This window comes from Choloepus didactylus, chromosome 6, assembly GCF_015220235.1.
Source record: "Choloepus didactylus isolate mChoDid1 chromosome 6, mChoDid1.pri, whole genome shotgun sequence".
Classification (NCBI taxonomy): domain Eukaryota; kingdom Metazoa; phylum Chordata; class Mammalia; order Pilosa; family Megalonychidae; genus Choloepus; species Choloepus didactylus.
In genome coordinates this window covers 88392487-88414689 of record NC_051312.1, presented here as the reverse complement: position 1 = coordinate 88414689, position 22203 = coordinate 88392487, and the positions used below count along the sequence as shown (strand labels likewise).

General features: G+C 38.5%; 1 protein-coding gene and 1 pseudogene across 1 annotated transcript in view; both read left to right on the top strand.

Annotated features, from left to right (window-relative positions):
- Window positions 1-22203, top strand: part of PGM2L1 (phosphoglucomutase 2 like 1) — an 83480-nt gene that overhangs the window by 41901 nt on the left and 19376 nt on the right. The window contains exon 6 of the mRNA XM_037840630.1: window positions 16560-16753. Within this exon, the coding sequence (XP_037696558.1) occupies window positions 16560-16753 (194 nt within the window). The remainder of the gene's footprint in view (window positions 1-16559; window positions 16754-22203) is intronic.
- LOC119537968 lies at window positions 6835-8113 on the top strand (annotated as a pseudogene).

The following is a 22203-nucleotide window of genomic DNA, read 5'->3' as shown; positions in this document are numbered from 1 at the left end:
CTGGGGCTTCCTGATGGCTGCAGAATCGATTTGATATGTCAGCCTCCTATGGCAGAAAGAAAGGGAGAGAAGAGAGGAGAGTGACTATGTAGGGGCCAACAGAAGATAATGAAGCTTGGGGCTTCTGTGTGATAAGCCATGCTCTTGTATTTGTTTTCTTCTTGTTTTGGAGGACTGGGTACACTAGACTTATTTTGCTAGGAAAAAGAAGATTTAACACTAATTTAAGAATTTGGCTCTGCCCAGCTAAGTAGATAGTATTAAAATTCACAGAAGCAGGCAAAGCAGGAGAAGCAGCATGATTAATTTGGGGCATATTAAGTGTGGGGTGTTCGTGGCTCAACCAGGTAGTAATATCCTATGGATAGGTGGATACATATATAGGTATTTTGCTCAGGGGGGAAATCTGGGTTGAAGTTATACATTTGGGGGTCAGTACACATATGAGTATTTGGAAGTCATTTACTTGGATGAGCAGCCCAGAGACAACATACAGTAGAAATAAAGGAGGGCCAATTTGTACAGTTTTGGTAATTAATGGTGGTGATGGTAACACAACATTGTGAACATAATTAACAACACTGAATTACATATGTGAATGTGGTTAAAAGGGGAAATTTTAGGTTGCATAAATGCTACTAGAATAAAAATTTTAAAAACAACCACACACACAGGGAACCCTATTGTAAACGATGGACTATAATTAATAGTACAATTATAAAAATGTTCTTTCGTGAATTGCAACAAATGTACCACACTAATGTAAGGTGTTAATAATAGGGTGGTATGTGGGAACTCGGTATTTTATGCATGATTCTTCTGTAAACCCACGACTTCTCTAATAAAAATAAAAACAACACAAAACAATTAAGTGAGCTGTCCTAGGTAGCTCAGCTAGGAAGCAGCTGATTGGGAACCAGAACCCAAGCCCACCTGACTCCCCCAACCCTGCAACCTGCCAGGGATGGCTGGCAGCCCCCATTGACCTAGGGAAGCTCTGAGGCCTGGTTCTTTCTGCACCCTGGCTTCAGTCCCGCCCCGTCCCTTCCACAACTGCCATAACTCCCCGTCCCTTTCAAACCAGCCTCACACATGTACTCTTCTCTCTTCCCTTCTGGCACCACTTTCAGATTTACCTTGAGACTCAAAGTACAGAAAGACAGGAGAAGCTGTTCTGAGGTATTTTTATAGATACCTGCCAGTGTTCCCACATCTCTACCTCTAAAGCAAAGGGCCTCCACCTTGCAACACCCTAGAATCACCCACAGAACTTACAACAAAACAAAACAAACAATAACAAAAAAAAAAAAAAAAAGAAAAAAAAAAAAGAAAGGAGGGCAAGAATGGATCCCTAGGGAAAACCAACTTGAAGAAGTGGAAGGAAGAAGAGGAGCTGTAGACAGGAGAAAAACCAGGAGAGATTGGTGCCATAAAAACCAAAAAAGATAAGAGAGTTGCAAGGAAGGAGAGCTCAACTATCAAACAGAACTAGGAACCTCTTCTCTGAGTATCAGACCCCTGTATCCAACTGCCTACTTGATCTCCACTGAGATGTCTAACAAACATCCATACACATCACCAAATGTATTCCTCCCCAAGTCTTCCCCATCTCTGTAAATTGACATTACCACCCATGCAAACAAAAACCAAAAATCATTCTTGTTTACTCCCATTCCTTCACTCCTACCATTCAATCTATTAACAGGTTCTGCAAATTCTACGTCTAAAATATATGTTGAATATGATTATCTCTGCCCATATCTACTCTTCTAAGCCATAATATTGCTTCTCTGAACCACAGCCTTCTACTTGGTCTCCTCCCTGGTTCCCCAGTTCTTCCCTGCAATCTGTTCTCCACAGATGATCTTTTAAAATATAAATCCAAAAAACTTCACCAAATAATAGCTGTTTGTGTTTTGGCTGCTGCAGGAGCCACTTTAGGATCTAAAATATAAATACATAAAAAGTATTGATAGACTTCCTGGAAGATGGCAGACTAAAGACAGGCAGAACTCATTCCTCCACCATAAAACAACTAAATAACAGGCAGAAACTGTCCAAAGCAGTGGTTCCAGGGCTCAGGTGATCAGAGAAGGACCACTGCAATATGTAAGGAAGCGCTGGATAAAAAAGTAGAAAAACTACAACTGAGAAATAGGGGTGAGTATACTCAATCGTGACTACCCTGAGGCCCATGGCAGCACACCAGCCACCAGATCAGGCAGCTGAAAAGTGGTGCACTCCTACTTTGGCGGCTGGCTAGGGGAGTTAACCCTCTCAATCCCACAGCCTAGAGTTTCTGTGCAGGAACCCGAGAGCCAGGAGATTCATTATATCTACATATAGAGACCCTGCTGCAGTACCCAGTGCCCACCCTCATCCCTGAGGCTGGCCACTGCAGGTACCTGGATTTAGGGGAGATTGGGAAGCCCTTCCCTCGGGAGGAGAGGGGGGTACAGAGCAGTGCCAATCTGATGATTGGCTGGTGAGGGAGGCCTTCTGGGTCCTGTAGGTTTGATCCTTACTGCATAGGGGACCAGGGTGCTCATGGCTTGACTGCATACATGAGCAGAGAGGTGGGGCTGAGGGAGGGAGCGGCATTGCAATGCCAGGTGTCCTTCCCCCACCCCTGAGGCTGAGTGTACACTAGCCTGGGTCTTGCCAGCTGGTGAAAAGCAGTGCGCTCCTGGGATGGCTGCTGTCTGGTGAAGTTGAACCTCTCAGTCCTGCAGCCCGGAGTCTTTCCACACAGAAGTCTGGGTACCACTAGACCCAGACTAGTGGAGTGTTTGCTGCAGTGCACAGTGCCCATCACCCCCCAACCCCCTGGAGCCAGTGGCTTTCAGTGTTCCCGGACCTGGGAGAGACAGGGGGGCCCTCCACTCAGAAAAAGAGGGAGAAGCAGATAAGTCCTGAGCTAATAATTGGCCAGAGAGGGCAACCTTCTGGGTTCTACAGCCTTGATGGGATTTTCCCCTGGTCTGGACCCTGTGCAGCAGGCTGCTACAGTCAGGTAGAGCTGGGGTTGTGGGGAATAGATGACCCAAGAATGCAGTCTGCTGGGCAGTCTGGAAAAGTGCAGTCTAGGAAACCTGTAACAGCCTTCTGGAAAGGATTGCACCACCTGCGTGAGGCCCAGCCCTGGTTTGCCTGGGAATTGCAGACAAACCAAGCGCCAAAGGAGACCTTCAATGCAAACCCAACCAATAAAAAAATCTTAACCAGTGAGGGAAGACAACTTTTAAAATAACCTTATCAATGTAATCAGATACCAAGAAACCAGAAAAAATCAAAAGGCACACAATGAAGCAAGAAGATATGGCTAAGCCAAATGATCAAATTAAAAAGTTGGAGGAGACACAGAATTTGGAACAACTATCAAAGATGTTCAAACAAATCTCCTAAATAACTTCAGTGAGATAGTTAAAGAGATAAAAGATATCAAGAAGACCCTAGAAGGACATAAAGAAGAATTTGAAAGAATAAATAGAAAAATAGCAGATCTTACAGAAATGTAAGATACTGTAGATCAAATAAAAATGCATTAGAGACACACAACAGCAGATTTGAAGAGGCAGAAGAAAGAATAAATGAATTAGAGGATAGAGCAACCGAATTTGAATGCACAAAAAAACAAATGGTGAAAAAAATGGAAAAATTTGAATTGGATCTCAGGAAAATGGTTGACAACACTAAGCACACAAATATAAGAATCATAGGTGTCCTAGAAGGAGAAGAGAAGAGTAAAGGACTAGGAAAATTATTTGAGGAGATAATCAGGAAAAACTTCCCAACCCTTATAAAAGACATAAATATGCAAATCAGAGAAGCCTGACATACTCCAAATAGAATAAATTCAAACAGACCCACTCCAAAACACGTATTAATTACACTGTCAAATGCTAAAGAGAAGGAGACAGTCCTGAAAGTAGCAAGAGAAAAGTGATTCACCACATACAAGGGAAGCCACATAAGGCTAAGTGCTGACTACTCATCAGGCACCATGGAGGCAAGAAGGCAGTGTAAGATATTTTTAAGAATCTGAAAGAGAAAAATTGCCAGCTGTTCCAGTTTGCAAATGCTGCCAGAATGCAAAATACCAGAAATGGATTGGCTTTTATAAAGGGGGTTTATATGGTTACAAAGTTACAGTCTTAAGCCATTAAGTGTCCAAGGTAAGGCATCGACAATAGGGTACCTTCACTGAAGGATGGCCAATGGTGTCCACAAACCTCTGTTAGCTGGGAAGACATGTGGCTGGCATCTGCTTGCTTCCAGGTTGCGTTTCAAAATGGCGTTCTCCAGAATATCAGCTTTCAACGGCTGTTTTCAAATGTGTCCCTCAACTGCAGCTCCGAGGTCCTTCTTAGCAGGCTCTTTATATAGGACTCCAGTGAACTAATCAAGACCCACCCTGAATGGGTGGGGCCATATTTCCATGGAAACATTCAATCAAGAGGTTACACCCTAATCAAAGGAACCACTCACAGTTGGGTGGGTCACATCTCCATGGTAACAACTTAATCCAATATTCCAACCTAATCAACACTAGTACGTCTGCCCCCACAAGATTGCACTGAAGAACATGGAGTTTTGGGGGACATAATGCATCCAAACCAGCACACCAGGCAAGAATTCTTTATCCAGCAAAGCTGTCCTTCAAAAGTGAGGGAGAGTTTAAAATTTTCACAGCTAAACAAATACTGAGAGAATTTGTTAACAAGAGACATGCCCTGCAAGAAATACTAAAGGGAGTTCTGTTGACTGAAAAAAAAATTACAGGAGAGAGAGACTTGGAGATTATAGAAATGATGATTATCAATAAGGGTAATTAAAAGAATGAAAAGAGAGAAAAATATGGGATCTGACAAATAGAAGCCAAGGGATAAAAAGGTTGAAGGACAGCTTTTACAGTAATAACATTGAATGTTAATGGATTAAACTCCACCAGCAAAAGACACAGATTGCCAGAATGGATAAAAAATATGACCCATCTATATGCTACTTACAAGAGACTCATTGTAGAACCAAAGATACAAACAGGTTGAAAGTGAATGGATGGAAAAAGGTATTCCATGCAAACAATAACAACAAAACAAAACAAAAAACCTGGGGTAGCTATACTAGTATCAGATAAAATAGACTTTAAATTCAATGATGTTATAAGAGACAAAGAAGGACACTATATATTAATAAAAGGGGCAATTCATGAAGAAGAAATAATCATAGATGTTTATGTTCCTGATCAAGGTGCTCGAAAGTACATGAGGCAAACATTGACAAAACTGAAGGGGGCAATAGATGTTTCTATAATAATAGTGGGAGACTTCAACACACTGTTTTCGAGTTTAATATGGAAATAGAGAACCTAAATAATATGATAAATAAATCAGACATAACAGATATAACAGATTGTTGCACCCTCTGCTCATGGAACATTCTCCAGAATAACCATATGTTGGTGCACAAAACAGGTCTTAATAAATTTAAAAAGATTGAAATTATTCAAAGCACTTTCTCTGATCATAATGGAATGAAGTTGGAAATCAATAGTTACTTGGGAACTGGAACTTTAACAAATATATGGAGATTAAACAAAAACGCTCTTAAACAATCAGTGGGTCTAAGAAGAAATTGCAAGAGAAATCAGTATATATTTAGAGATGAATGAAAAACAAGAACACAACATATCAAAACTTATGGGATGCAGCAAAAGCAGTACTGACAGGGAAATTTATAGCCCTAAATGCCTACATTAAAAAGGAAGAAAGAGCTAAAACCAAAGACCTAACTGAAGAAACTAGAGAACGAGCTGCAAACTAACCCCAAAGCAAGCAGGAGAAAAGAAATAACAAAGGTTAAAACAGAAATGAATGAAATGGAGAACAAAAAAACAATAGGAAAAAAAAAACAATAGAATCAATAAAACCAGAAATTGGTTCTTTGAGAAGATTAAGATTGACAGAACCTAGACTGACAAAATCAAAAAGCGAGAAGATGCAAATAAAGAAACCACAAATGAGAGGGGGGTCATTACCACAGACCCTGAAGAAATAAAAAAGATCATGTACTGGGTTGAATCTATTATGTCCCCCACAAAAACCATGTTCTTTATTGCAGCCTTGTGGGGGCAGACTTATTAGTCTTTTGATTATGGTGGGACATTTGATTAGGTTATTTCCATAGAGATGTGACCCACCCAAGTGTAGGTGAGACCTTTTTATTAGATCATTTCAGTGGTGATGTGAACCCACCCATTCTGGGGTCTTAATTAGATCACTAGAGTCCTTTAAGAGAGCTCACGGAGAGAAGGAGCTCAGAGAAGCTGAGAGAGACATTTTGGAGAGAAGCTAAGATATGTAATCCAGAGTTTGCCCCCAGGAGAAGCTGAGTTGACACAGACCGATAAGCTTGGAGACACTAGGAGATGTAGACAGAAGGAAGTTTGGAGATGCTAAGCTAAAAGATGAAGCCCAGAGTTTGCCCCAGAGAAGCTAAGAGAAGACTCCCAGATGCTTAGAGAGAACCAAGCAGACTGCTGAGAGAAGCTAAGAAAGACAGAAGCCCAGGGACATTTTGGAGAAAGCCATTTTGAAATGCAACCTGGAGCAAAGGACTAGCAGACGCCAGCCCACATGCCTTCCCAGCTGACAGAGGTGTTCCGCATGCCATTGGCCTTCATTCAGTGATGGTATCCTCTTGTTGATGCCTTAGTTTGGATGCTTTTATGGCCTTGCAACTGTAAATTTGTAACCTAATAGCCCCCCTTTATAAAAGCCTGTCCACTTCTGATATTTTGCATAATGGCAGCATTAGCAAATTGGAACAGATCATTAGAGGTTACTATGAACAACTGTATGCCAACAAACTAGACAAATTAGATGAAATGGACAATTTCTTAGAAATACATGAACAACTTATACTGACTAAAGAGAAATAGAATAGGAGGGTCCCCCGTCTGATGGCCCTCCAGAAAAATGGATCACAGCTACCATGGATGACATTCTGTCCACCAGGCCTAGCACATTGACAGAGGAGGGGGCTTAGAGCACAGAAGCCACTATGGAAAGCAGCAAATTGCTGTTTGGCATCAGCCCGGTGCAGAGCCACCATATCAAGATTCCAGAGGACGAACCCCACAGTAAAGATGAGATCCAACTGTGTATCCTTCTGGACTAGAAGAATTCCCTTGCCAGGTGCTGTGTTTATGCCTCCAACACCATCCATAGCCTGTCATTTGTGCCAGGCAGTGACTTGGAGATGTCCAAACACCCAGGGCTGCTGTTGATCCTGGGCAAGCTGATCCTGCTGCACCATAAGCACCCAGAAAGGAAGCAGCCACCACTAACTTACTATAAGGAGAAAGGGCAGGACCAGGGGGTGAGCTGCAACAAAGTAGAGTGGTGGTGGGACTGCTTGGAGATGCTCCAGGAAAATACCCTGGTCACCCTTGCCAACGTCTTGGGGCAGTTGGATCTTTCCCCACACCTGAAGAGCATTTGCCTGCCTGTCCTGGATGGGCTCCTACACTGGAAAGTCTGCCCTTCAGCTGAAGCCCAGGACCCCTTCTCCACCCTGGGCCCCAATGCTGTCCTCACCCCTCAGAGACTGGTCTTGGAATCCCTCAGCAAACTCAGCGTCCAGGACAACAATGTGGACCTGATCCTGGCTACGCCCCACTTCAGCCATTTGAAGTTGTATAGCACCATCATGCACTTCCTCAGTAACTGAAAGAAGCCAGTATGTCGGAAGATGGCCATGGTACTGCTGGCCAATTTGGCAAAGGGTGACACCTGGCAACTCGTGCCACTGCATTGCAGAAGGGCAGCATTGTCAACCTCCTGGGCTTCCTTGAGGACAGCCTTGCTGCCATGCAGTTCCAGCAGAGCCTGGCCAGCCCATTCCACATGCAGAACCCACCCTTTGAGCCAGCCAGTGTAGGCAGGACGTAGTGGGCTGCCCATGCACTGCTGGCCCTGGCCAAGGTGGACGAGAACCACTCAGAGTTCATGCCGAATGAGTCATGGCTGTTAGACATCTCTGTGTCGCCGTGATGAATTCATTGATTTCGCAAGTCATTTGTGACATACTGTTTTTGATTGGCCAGTCATGACAGCTCTGGGACACACACCCTCATCTGTGTGCATGTGTAGAGAACTTAGAAACTGACTTGCGTTTTATTTATGCAAAACCACCTCAGAATCCAGTTTACCCTGCGCCATTCAGTTTTTCCCTTGGGTGAAAAAGTTTCTCATTCCTCCCTTCTCACTCCACCCCAAACTCCCCCCTCGGTTCCTTGTCCTCACCTTACTCCCCTCAGGACCCTGCCCTATTTGAAAAGACGAAGCTTTGCCTACATAGAAGACTTTTATTTTAACCAAAGTTACTGTCGTTTACAGTGAGTTTGGGGGAAACAAATTAAAAATGGCTTTCCTGGTCCTTGCATCAATAGGATGCCAAATTTCATAGTTTTTTGTAATGTTAAAAAAATAAAAAGGAAAAAAGTACAAAAAAAAAAAAAAACTCCTCTGAGGGACAAAAAATGTGACTGCTGAACTGTGTGTGGTTTTTTGTTGTACATTCACAACCTTGCAGGAGCCAAGAAGTTAGCAGTTGTGAACAGACCCTGTTCACTGGAGAGGCCTGTGCTGTAGAGGCCTTTCATGTACTGTACTGTACACCTGATACTGCAAACACACTGTAATAATGTCTCACTTGGAAAAAAAGAGAAAATGCTCGGTCAGCAGCAAGCTGTAGTTTTTAAAAAATGCTTTTAGTTAAACATTGAGGGAAAAAAAAAAAAGGCTTTTCCCCCAAAGTATCATGTGTGAACCTACAACACCCTGACTTCTTTCTCTTCCTCGTTGATTGTATGAATAACCCTGAGATCTCCTCTTAGCACTGGTTTTAACCTTTAGCTGCAGCAGCTGCACTGCCACATGTGTATATATATATGACTTGTACATTGCATGTACCCTCTGGATCCCCAAGTTTGGTCCCCTTCCCTGCCACCCATTTATAGTATGACGAGTTCAAGTTGGTGACCTCCACAAAGCGAGACCCAGCTATTTAATCTCTTGCCAGACATCACCCCTCTTGGTATGATGCAGTACAGGTCTCCGTAAAAAGTCCTTGCTGTCTCAGCAGCTAATCAACTTATAGTTTATTTTTTTCTTGGTTTTTGTTATGTTTTGTTTTCTAACTGAGGTGTGAAAAAGTCCTAGGTTCAGTTGAAATTCCTGATGAAGAAACACAATTGAGATTTTTTTCAGTGGTAAATTCTGTGTATTTGTATTTCAAACAATGTAGCTAAACTTGATGTAAATTTCTCCTTTTTTTCTCTTTCTTGGCTTAATATCATTTATTCAGTATAAAATCTTTATGCTATATGTTCTACATGTTAAGAATAAATGTACTTTAAATATTGAAAAAAAAAAAAAGAAGAAATAGAAGACTTCAACAAACCAATCACAAGTAAACAGATTCAGTCATTCATCAAAAACCTCCCTACAAGAAGTTTAGAGTCATGTATGTTACCAGAAGGAAAGTTAGAAGTTAAAACATGGAAATGTATAACACAGTGAATCTTGTGGTGCACAACATCCATGATTAACTGTACAAATATTAAAAAGTTCTTTCTTGAACTAGAACAAATGTATGACATTATTACAAGGAGTTAATAATAGAGGGGTATATGGGAAAAAATGTACCTATTGCAAACTATGGACTGTAGTTAACAGAAATAATTTAATACTATTTCTTCAACAGTAACAAATGTTCTACACCAACACTGTGGGTCAATAATGGTGGTGGGAGGGTGGTGTGAGGGTTATGGGGGAATTTGGGTTTCTTTTTTTATTTTTATTTCTTTTCTGATGTAATAAAAATGTTCTAAAATTGATTATGGGGTTTTATGCACAACTATGTGATGATACTGTGAGCCAACGATTGTACACTTTGGATGGTTTCTATGGTGTGTGAATATATCTTAATAATACTTCATTGAAAAAAAAACACTTATGGGAAATCCTAGGAGACCGTTGCACAGGGAGAGGAAACAGAACATATCTCTGACATTGGAAAGAGCTTGGCACATTAAAGGAACTCAAGGAGATTAGGGTAGATTGGGGAAAGTGGTATGATATGAGACTAAAGAGGTAGGCCAGGGCCAGATGATAAATTCTTGAAGGTTTGAGTGGCCAGTTGTGGTAGAATGAGTTATGTACCCCAGAAAAAACTTGTTCTTAATCTTAATCCATTCCTGTAGGGGTGAGCCCATTGTAAATAGAAACTTTTGGAGATGTTATTTTTGGATAACATGGGGCCAGCAGTCAGTTTGGGCTTTGAACTGGATGACCAGAGTCCTTTAAAGGCAGAATGAAATTCAGTCATATAGAAAAGCCATGGGAAGAGAAAGAAGCTGGAAACCAGTGGAACCCAGAAGAGAAAGAAGATGCCACTATGTGCATTCCCATGTGACAAAAAAGCTGGCAGCTAACCCTAGAATGCTATGGTCTTTGGGAAGAGAACATCACATTGCTAATGCCTGCATTTTGGACTTCTTCTATCCTCAAAATCATAACTGAATAAATTTCCATTGTTTCAGCTAAACAAACAAACAAGAAACAAAACAGAAAACAACAACAGCAAAAAAATCTCTCTACAAATAAAAGCCCAGGGCCAGATGGCTTCACAGGGGCATTTTAACAAACATTCCAAGAAGAATTAACACCATTCCTGCTCAAACTCTTCCAAAAAATTGAAGAAAAGAGAACACTAGCAAACTCATTCTATGAAGCTAGTATCACTTTAATACCAAAACCTGATTAAGATATTACAAGAAAGGAAACTACAGGCCAATGACAAGGCCCCCAAATCCACTCAAATGGAATAGAATAGTCTTCAATAAATGGTGCTGGAAGAACTGGATATCCATATCCAAAGGAATGTAAGAGGACCTCTACCTGACACCCTATAAAGAAATTAACTCAAAAGGGATCAAAGACCTAAATGTCAGAGCCAGTACCATAAAACTCCTAGAAGATAATATAGGGGAACATCTTTAACACCTAGTGATAGGAGGTAGCTTCTTAGACCTTAACATCCAAAACACAAGCAATGAAAGAAAAAATAGATAAATGGGAACTCTTCAAGATTGAATACTTCTTTACATCAAAAGAATTTGTCAAAAGGGTGAAAAAGCAGCCAACTCGATGGGAGAAAGCATTTGGTAACCACATATCTGTTAAGGGTTTCATATCCCGTATATATAAAGAAATCCTACAGCTCAACAATAAAAGGAAAAACAGCCCAGTTATAAAATGGGCAATAGATATGAATAGACATTTCTCCAAAGAGGAAATATAAATGGCTATAAAGCACATGAAAAGATGTTCATCTTCATTAGCTATTAGGGAAATGAAAATCAAAACCACAATGAGATATCATCTCACACCTGTAAGAATGGCTGCTATTAAACAAACAGGAAACTACAAGTGTTGGAGAAGATGCCAAGAAACAAGCACACACTTATTCACTACTGGTGGGAATATAAAATGGTACAGCTGCTGTGTAAGACAGTTTGGCAGTTCCTCAGAAAACTAAATATTGAATTGGCTTATGACCTGGCAAGTCCACAACTCTATATATATACCTAGAAGATATGAAAGCAGGGTCACAAACAGACATTTTCACACCAATGTTCTAGCGTCATTATTCACAATTGCAAAAGATGGAAACTATTCAAGTGTCCATCAACCGATGAAAGAATGAACAAAGTGTGGTATATATACATATGGAATATTATTTAGCAGTAAGAAGGAATGAGGTCCTGAAGCATGTAACAACATGGATGAACCTTGAGGACATAATGCTGACTGAAATAAGTCAGACAGAAAGGAACACATATTGTATGATTTCACTAATATGAACTAACTAGAATATGTAAACTCATAGTCATAAAACATCGAATATAGGTTATCTAGAGACACACAGAAGCTAGAGAATGGGGAGTGGTTGCCTAATATGTATGGAAGTTTTAACAAGGTTGAACTTAAGTGTTTGGTAATGGATAGAGGTGAGGGTAGCTCGTTATTGGGATTATTAGTAAGAGTGCTAAATTGTAAATGAATTTGGTTGAAAGGAGTTGTTCAGAGTGATGTATGTCACTAGAAGGAAAGCTAAAGATTAAAATGTGGGATTGAATAACATAGTGAACCTTAAGTTCTTTCATGAACTAGTACAAATGTTTGGCATTTGTACAAATTGTTAATAATAGAGTAGTATATGGGGGTAAGTACCTATTGCAAGCTACAGACTATAGTTAACAGTAGTATCTTAATATTCTTTCACCAACAGTAACAAGTGTACAACACCAATACTAAGCATCAATAATAGGTGGGTAAAGGGGGTATGGGATGTTTGGGGTTTTCTATTTTTATGTCTATGTTATTTTTCTTTTTGGAGCAATGAAAGTGGTCTAAAATTGAGTGTGATGTTGATTGCACAACTCGGTGATGATATTGTGAGACATTAGTCCTTTAGGGTTAATATATATATTATATATATATATATACCAAAGAAAGAGGCACTAAACTCCAGGGTGATCAGTCCTTAAGTATTTCTTAGAGGAACTTACTTACAGAAAGCTGCAGCTACCTCATGACAGACAGTAAGGTGTCAAGAAGTTCACTCAAGTATGTCGGCACCTATGACAGCTACTCTTTAGATTTTATAGGGCTGGGGAACAAAGGTGGCTGAATGCCAGAGGCTTGCATACAAGTTTTGGAAAACAGCCAGGTATATGCTCTTCTCAAAACAAGCTTTGCTCGGGGCGGGTAGCATTTAAGGTTATAACAGCTAAAGCTTGGCGTGCTTTCAGAGTTGTGGGGAGAAATGTCTGAGGAGAGGGTGGCTGGGGCAAGGTCAATCCTCAGTCAGGTAGATGTTATATGGGGCTTACAGGACTCTGCATCATCTGTCTCCTGCCTACTTCTGCAACCTCATTTCATTCATTTCTCTCCTGTACTCACTATAGTATTTGTCACACTGCTGCTTCTTTCTCTTCCTCCATTTATATCCAGTATACCAAGCCTTTCCCACCTCTGAGCTTTCATAATTGTTTTTTCCCTCTGCTTGGATTGCTCTTTCCCATATCTTGCAGACTTGCTTAATTTCATTTTCAGTTTCCACATCAGATATTGCTTCCTTGAAGAGGCATTCCTGACCACCTTTATCTAAAGTGACTTCCCTCAGTAACTCTTTCTCATCATCCTGTTTATTTTCTTCACAGCACTTATCACTGTTTGTAATTATCTAGTTTCTTTATGATGAATTACCTTGTTTCTTTATTGACTTTTTTGTTTTACCCTCCCCTCTCCCAACCCCCTAATATAATCTCATGGGTAGAAGGACTTAATCTGTTTTGATGTTCATTGCTGTTGAATATATTTGGCACATGGTACACCCTCAACGGTTTTTGTTGTTTTTCTCTTAAAATACAATCGCAAGGTAAATTCCAACAGTAAAAAGTATCTCTCCCATCCCTGCCCCCTAGTACCCTTTCTCAGAAGCACTTACTATCTCCAGTTTTATTTTGGTTTCAGATATGTTCTGTGCATATACGTATTTGTCACTCCTCCATTTTTTAAAAAAATATAAATAGTAGGGAACTATATACAGTGTTCTGCACCTAGCTTTCTTCACAGAACGGTATGCCCTAGAGATCATTCCATCTCTCTATATATAGATCTGCCACATTCATCTTAAAATCTATACACTATTCCACTGTATAGATGAATCCTGATTTATTTAAACCAGTCCCCTGTTGATGAACATTTCATTTGTTCCTGATCTGCTGTTTACAAACAATGCTACAATGAATGCTCTTCTACATACATCGTTGTCCATACGTGTCAGTACAGAGTAGTGGTTAAGAGTATGGATTGGGTTTGAAACCTACCTCTGATACTCAGTTCTGTGACCTCAGGCAAGTTACTTAATTTCCCTGTGCTTCAGTTTCCCCGTATGCAAACTGGAGATAATAATAGAACCAATTTCATAGGGTGAGAGGGATGGATGAATGAAATAATGCTTGTGAAAGGTCTACTACAGTCTCTGGCTCTGATAAGTGTTCAATAAATGTTCTCTGTTGTTTATATTTTTATCATCTATAGCTACACTGTTCAGTATGGAAGCTACTGTCACTTGTTACTATTGAGCACCTAAAATATAGGTAGTCTGAATTGAGATGTCACTAGATTTCAAAGACTGAGTATAAAAAAGAATGTAAACCATCTCATTAGTAGATTACGTGTTAAAATTATAATATTTTGTATATATTGAGTTATAGAAAATATAATTTCATCTGTTTCTTTCCTTTTTTTAATATGGCTACTAGAAAATTTAAAATTACAATTGGCTTGCATTCATGACAGACGTTTCTTTTGGGTACTACTGATCTATAGGATAAATTTCTACAAGTATAACTTCTAGGTCAAAGGGAATATGTAAAGAAAATATGGCATTCTCTTTTCAAGGTGGTTGTACTAGTTGATAATCTCACTAATAATATTTGAGTACCTTTTCCCCTACCTTTCGTTATTGTGTTATCAAACTTTTTGATCTTTGCCACTCAGATAGGTGAAATGTTATTATGTTTAGTCTACACCTCTTTCATGAGTGAGATTGCGTATCTATTCATATATGTTCAAGATTTTTGTGTTTTGCTTCCTGAGAACTATTACAGGATTTTCTTATTTTTCTCTTGGGCTTTTCCTCTTTTTCTTGCTAATTTACAGAAACTCTTTATAAATAAAAAGTAGCTCTTTGTCATTTGTTTTGCAGATATTTTCCCCCAGATTACCATTTATCTTTTATTTATGGTGTCTTTCCATGCAGAAAAAAAATTAATTTATTAGTCCTTTATGTTTTCTAGGTTCTGTGCCATACTTAGAAAAGCTTTTCTCATTCAGATATCATAATTTTTCCATATTTTCTTTATGGATCTGTTAGTTTACATTTAATTTTTGATCCATCTAGCACATATTTTTGTATAAGGTGAAATAAGTACAATTTCATCTTTTTCCAAATGATCACTAAGTTGACCCTATATTATTGAAAAATAATTCATTTTCCCCACTGAGTCAAAATAATACATTTAATATATGCTACATTTCCATTGCATTTGAATGAGTTTATGTATACTCTATTCTATTTATTGACATATTGGTTTGTATAACTATATCAAACCCTTTAACCACTGAAGCTTAAAATTTCTCATAACTGGTAGAGCTAATCCCTTCTCATCACTACTCTCCAGAATTTTCCTGGCTGTCTTTGCAACTTATTTTTTATATGAACTTTTAAATCTATTTGTCCAGTAAAAAACATTGGTTTGGTATTTTTATTGATATCACATTACATTTATGGATTAATCTAGGGAGCTTCAATATCTCTCTTTGGCAGTGGGGAAAATTTTTTCTATTCTATATATTCACTGAGAGTGAAACCCTTCAAGGATCCTGTTTTTTTAGGGGGACTCTCAGTTCCAAATCCCTGCCTTGCACATGGGCGTTACAACTCAAGACCCAGAGAAAAAGACACTCCCACAGCATCAGCCATATCGCCTTGTCATTGGTTTTCAAGTCTATCTCCACCCTACCCCACCCCTACCTGGAGTTCTCCTTTTCCTTCTTGTGAGCTAACCTATGCATTTAAGATAATGATTTTTAGATTTTATCAGCATTTTGAGATGTTTATAAAGAGAGTTCTCAGGGCATCTAGTCTACCATGTTACTTGGCATAGAGCTGAGTAATAGATATTCAGATGTCATCCTTCCTTCATTCAGGATGTAATGAGGGGGGAAAGGATGTAATGGAGAAGATTCATGTTATACGCATGGTAGAAGTCCGTATAGATATCCTCTAAACAGAGTATCTTCTAACTTTGGGATCCTGTGAATTATACTTTTTCTTGCTTTTATAGTAACTGTTCCTAATGTCTTATTGATCAAGCTAATTGACTGACAACTTACTGAAATGTACATGAAATAATTAACATTATCTTTTCTGATAGACTTTATCTGGTATGGCATAAATTCTACCTTAATTTATAACTAAAAAATGATTTCTTCTATGTCATATAACAGAAACATATTATGATGCTAACATTTAATAGTATCAAGTTTTACAGGATATCCCTTAGTGTATAGTTATAGATCTAAGGGTATATAGTTATAGATCTAGGGGTATGATTTGACGTTATGGTATATGCATATTATAATGTTGTCGTAATGATGCCCTGCTTATTTATATTTTACTTGTATTGTTATTAAATTATAGTTCTAAAAGAGAAAATAATACATTATCACTTTTTGAAGAGTCTTGTAGGTTCATTACCATCAACATCCTTTGGAATTTACTAAATTAGCCCCATGTCAATATCTTCTATTTGATTAATTTGGTATACATCTTTATATAACCAAAGATCTCTACTGTAATTAAGAAACGATCTGACAAACATTTCATGTAATTTATAGCTGTATTTACATATCATCTAGGTTTATTGGGAAACTGGTGCGCAAATCACATCTCCACATGATAAGGAAATTCTGAAATGTATAGAAGAATGTGTGGAGCCCTGGAATGGCTCCTGGAATGATAATCTAGTGGATACCAGCCCACTGAAGAAAGACCCTCTGCAGGACATTTGCAAGAGATACATGGAAGATTTGAAAAAGATCTGTTTTCACAGGTATCCAACTGGGAATGCATGATAGTATTACTTTAGAGTAGTTAAAAAATGAGAGGGGAAAAAAAGGAATAAAAAATTGTTGTCTATTCATTAAATTAAAGTTATATATAAGTAGCATTATTCATAATAGCCAAAAAGTGGAAACAGTGTAAATGCCCATCAACTGATAAATGAATAAATAAATGTAGTATATAAAGGAATATTATCCAGCCATAAAAAGAAATTAGTACTGATACATACTACAGAGTGAATGAACCTTGAAAACATTATGCTAACTGAGCTAAGTCAGTAACAAAGAACTACATATTATATACTTCCATTCATATGAAATATCCAGAATAGGCAAATCTATAGAGAAAGAAAGTAGATTAGTGGTTGCCTAGAGCTGGAGGAGGATGGGAGGGTTCAGGGTGGCTGCTATGGAGTGTGGGTTTCTTTTTGGGGTAATGAGAGTGCTCAAATTGATTATGGTGATGATTCCACAACTCTAAATATATTTGAATGTATACTTTAAATGGGTGAATTAAATAACACATGAATTATATCTCAGTAAAGCCATTAAAATTTTAGCTAAATACTTGTATGCCCTCTATGTAAAATTGGGAATTTTCCTTTAAAATTTTCCTTTTCCATAAAGCTAACATCATTGCTACAGAGAATCCTGGCTTAGTGAGTATATCTTCCTCCTCTACAGAATAGATTTGTTTTTTTCTCTAGTTCATGTTATTTTCAGAAATACACCCTTGAACAACCATTTGTCTGCTTCTCCTTCCAAAGTGAGAAGTGGGCAGTAGTCCTAGCTAAATGCTGCTAGCAGTAGTCAATATTGAAAGGATTAAATCCTTTGTTATCTTTTCTATCCTTGCTTGTTTACATATAAGCACTTTTACCTGTGTCATTTTAACTCTGAAGTTTCACAAAAATAGTTCATTCAGTCATTTAACAACACATATATGGTGAGGACAGTCATGGACCAGGCACTGGAAATTTAGAACAAAACAGGTGAGGTCCTTACTTCAGCAATCAAATAAAGTAATTATAGAATAATTACAGATTGTCATTGGTGCAATGAAGGAAATAGGGTACTTTGTTGGGTGTTCCAGTTTGCTGAAGCTGCCATTATGCAAAATACCAGAAATGGATTGGCTTTTATAAAGGGGATTTATTAGGTTACAAATTTATAGTTCCAAGGCCATAGAAGTGTCCAGACTAAGACATCAACAAGAGGATACCTTCACTAAAGAAAGGCCAGTGGCATCCGGAACATCTCTGTCAGCTGGGAAGGCATGTGGCTGGCATCTGCTGGTCCTTTGCTCCCGGGTTGCTTTTCAAAATGGCTTTCTCCAAAATGTTTCTGTGCTTCTGTCTCTCTAAGCTTTCTTCTCCTCTCTGCTTGGCTCTTCTGGAGTTCTCTCTAAGCGTCTGGGAGTCCTCTCTTAGCTTCTCTGGTGCAAACTCTGGGCTTCATCTCTTAGGTTAGCATCTCCAAACATCCTTCTGTCTGCATCTCTAAGCATGTCCAAGTGTCAGATCCCAAACATCTCTCCAAAAGTCTCTCTCAGCTGTTCTGAGCTCCTTCTGTCTGTGAGCCCTCTTGTAGGACTCCAGTGATTTAAGTAAGACCCACCCTGAATGGGCAGGGCCCACATCTCCACCCTAATCCACAGACTAATCAGTCTGTCCCCACAAGCTTGCATTAAAGAACATGGCTTTTCTGGGGGACATAATATATCCAAACTGGCACAATGGGGAATAATTTTTAGAAGAATGGTGGTCAGGAACGGCCTCTCTGAGATGACGTTTAAATTAAACCTGAAAAATGGGCATGAGTCAGTCATGATTAGAGATGAAAAGGCCAGCAGGACAAGAAAGAACATTCCAGAAGAGGGAACAGCAAGCAGAATGACTGAAACGGAAAAGAGCTTGGTGTGTGTGTTAGGTTTCTCCAGGGAAACCAAACCAATAGCATATATATTTAAAAAATCTTTTTATATATCTATATCGAGATTATATATATACAAATATATGTATATATTAAGGAATTTGGCTCATGTGATTGTAGGGGCTGACGTGTCTGAAATCTATAGGGCAGGCTGGCAGGCTAGAAACTCAAGCAGGATATACTGCAGTCTTAAGGCATGTTTTCTTCTTCTCCAGGAAATCTCAGATTTTGCTCTTAAATTCTTAAACTGGTTGGATGAGGTCCACCCACATTATTGAGGGTAATCTCTTTTACTTAAAGTTAGTTGATTGTAAATGTTAACCACATGTACAAAATATGTTCACATTTAGATTAGTGTTTGATTAAATAACTGGGTACTTTAGCCTACCCCAGTTGACACATAAAATTAACCATCACACTATTTTTAAAAATGACAGAAAGCCAGTAAAACTGGAGGATAGTAAGTGTGGGGGTGGAGGGTGGGATGAGAAGAGAGGGAAGATGAGGCAGAACCAGATCAAGTGGAACTTTGTAGGCCGTGGAAAGGTGTTGGGATTTAATTCCAAATGCACTGAGAAACCATTGAAGAGCTTTTAAGCATGGGGTGGCACCATCTGATTTACTTTATGAAAAAAACACTCTGACTACTGTGCCTGGATGAGAGGGAGGTAAAAATGGGAGCAGGGAAACCAACTAGTTGGAAAGCAAGATAAGACAATGGCTTAGACTATAGTAGTGGCAGTGGAAATGGAGAGAAGTAGATACATTGAGAGAGATTTGGAGGTAGAACCAGTAGGACTTGAAGATAAATTGAATGTAGGCAGAAAGCAAAAGGAAGGACTTATGGATGACTTCTGAGTTCTGGCTTTAATAGCTGGGTAGACCTTGGTATAAATACTTTGGAAAAAAAAAGAGGAAGGAATAGGTTTAATGAGGTTTGGGGCATAGGGTTGAAAAAGCCTCATGAGTTCAGTTTGGATCTTTATTATGAAGATCCCTATGAGATACTTAAGAGGAAATGTCAAGATATGAGTTGGGAGATCAAAGGAGAAGTTTGTGCTGAAGATTTAAAATTTGAAGATGTCAGCACATAGAAGGTATACAAGGTCAAATGGAATGAGATGCCAGATAGATGTGTATAGAGAGAAGACAAGAGGATCTTCTTAAACATTTACAAGTAAGTAGAGAAATAAGTAAAGGACATTAAGAAAGAGCAGTTATGTAGATAGAAGAGAATGTGGTATCATAAGACCAAGAAGGAAGTAGTTAGCTATGTAAAAAATGCTGTGGGGAGTCAAGAAGATGAGGACAAAGAAATATTCATTGGATATGTTAATGTGGAGTTTATTACTGCCCTTGGTAGGGCCTGTTTCATTGGGTTTTTGGGAAAGAAGCCAGATTGGAACTGGTTGATTAGTAAACAGGCTCACTTATAATTGGAAAAAATGCAAGTTAAAACAACTAAACCATTATTTCCACATGTGACAATGGAAACAAATTGAGGTCTGATCACCCGAGCATTGACAGGAATGTGGAAACATGAGAACTCTGATGCACAGCTGTGGAAGATAAACTGGTAAAACTGATTTGAAGAAAGATTTGGTACACAGCAAAAGGAAGTGTGCAAAAATGTTCATTGCAGCATTGATTATAATAATAAAAACTGGAAAAATCCAAATGTCCATCTGTGGAAAAATGGATAAATTGTAGTATAGAATATGATAACAGGAATGAAAAGAAATGATCCAACACTACATGTATAAGTATGGAAAATTCTCAATAATATTATGTTGAATTTTAAAAGCAGGTATACAGTAATTAGTATATCATTTATGTCAAATTCAAAAGCATATAAAACATTAGGACCTATCAATAGGTCTGTAGATATGTGATAAATATTTTTAAGTTGCATGACAGTGAAAAAATACCAAATTCAGGATAAGGGTTATCTCTAGGGAAGGAAGGGTACAAGGGGGATTTTGATTTTATCTAAAATATTTATTTATTTTCTGTTTGTTTTTTAAAGGGTATATGGGCAAAAGCAAATGAAAACAAATGGAACTAATTGATTATCAATTTGGAGACAAAATCACATAGAAATAATTATTTTAAGTGAATTGTGAAACAGTAATTTGACTTTATATTTCTAATTGCTATATCCTATTATAAAACAAATAGGCAATTATGTTATTGTCACTAGGAATTTAAGATTTTAGCATAAGAGAAACAAATGCAAAATAAAATGTTTTAAAACTGTAACTTTAAATATGAATTTGAAATATTAGTATGAGCTCATGATTTATTTACTCTTTCTAAAATACTAGTTCTGTTCATTGAAAAGGCCTAGGAGTACTCCTGAAGCCCAGATTGTGGTTTCTCAATACCATTTCCCAACTGAAAGCAATCAGGGCTCGTTAGAGAAATTCCTGATTATAGGACTGGGGCGGGAAATAGGCCTAAATAGGCCTGGGATGTCTTTTTTGTCAGTAAGCAAGGATCCTATCGAAGATACTGGTGCCATATCAAAGGACATAGGAACGAACGTGCAGGAGCAACTATTGATCAAAGATGGGACAGTTGGGCATCAAAAAGAATAATCACTGTAATGAATTAAAACATTAAACATAAGTCCATGACTGGTAGTAATTCTAAAAAAAAGCTTTTTCGTTGGTTGTCTTTGGGGTTTGCTAGGAACAAACTCATTCTGAAAATTTATGAATGCTTGAATATTTCATTTTATCCTGCCTTTCCTGTATGAACTGGATTTCAGGATCAACCAAATAATTGATGAAGGCTAATTATTCTTATTTTTTTTTTTTGCATTTTTTTAAATTTTGAAATAAATTCAAAGTTATAGGAACAGTTGCAAAACAGTACTAACCCCATACACAGAATTCCATTATACCCTGACCCCTCTCCCCCGATAGCTCAATCCACCAACTTTAACATGCTGTCACATCGCTATTTCTTTCCCTCCCTCCCTCCCTCCCTGTCTATCATCCATCATCTATTGCTCTGTCTTCTGAACATATGAGAGCTAGCTGTACACACCCTTGAACAAACACTATAATTCATGTATACACTTCCCATGAACAGGAACATTCTTTTATGCAATCCCATTAAGCGCAGCTAAGAAGTACAAGACATTCAACAATGATACAAAGCTTACATTCTATATTTCCTTTTCCTTATGTCTCAACTGTGTCCCTTTGAGCCACCTGTCTTCCATCCTCCAATCCCATCCAAGTTCATCCTTGGCATTCAATTGTCATCTATTTAGACTGTCTTTTTTTTTTTTTTTTTTCCAGTTGTGGAAACATATATACAGCCTAAATCTTCCCATTCCATCCCCTCCCTAGCCTTCCATTAGTGGGATTAATCACATTTAGAATGTTGTAATGATGCTCTTTCCCACCGTCCATTACTAGAAATTTCCCTTCACCTCAAACAGCAACCCTACACTCATTTCTTAACTCCCCATTACCCCTTCCCCCATTTCTCTTAACCC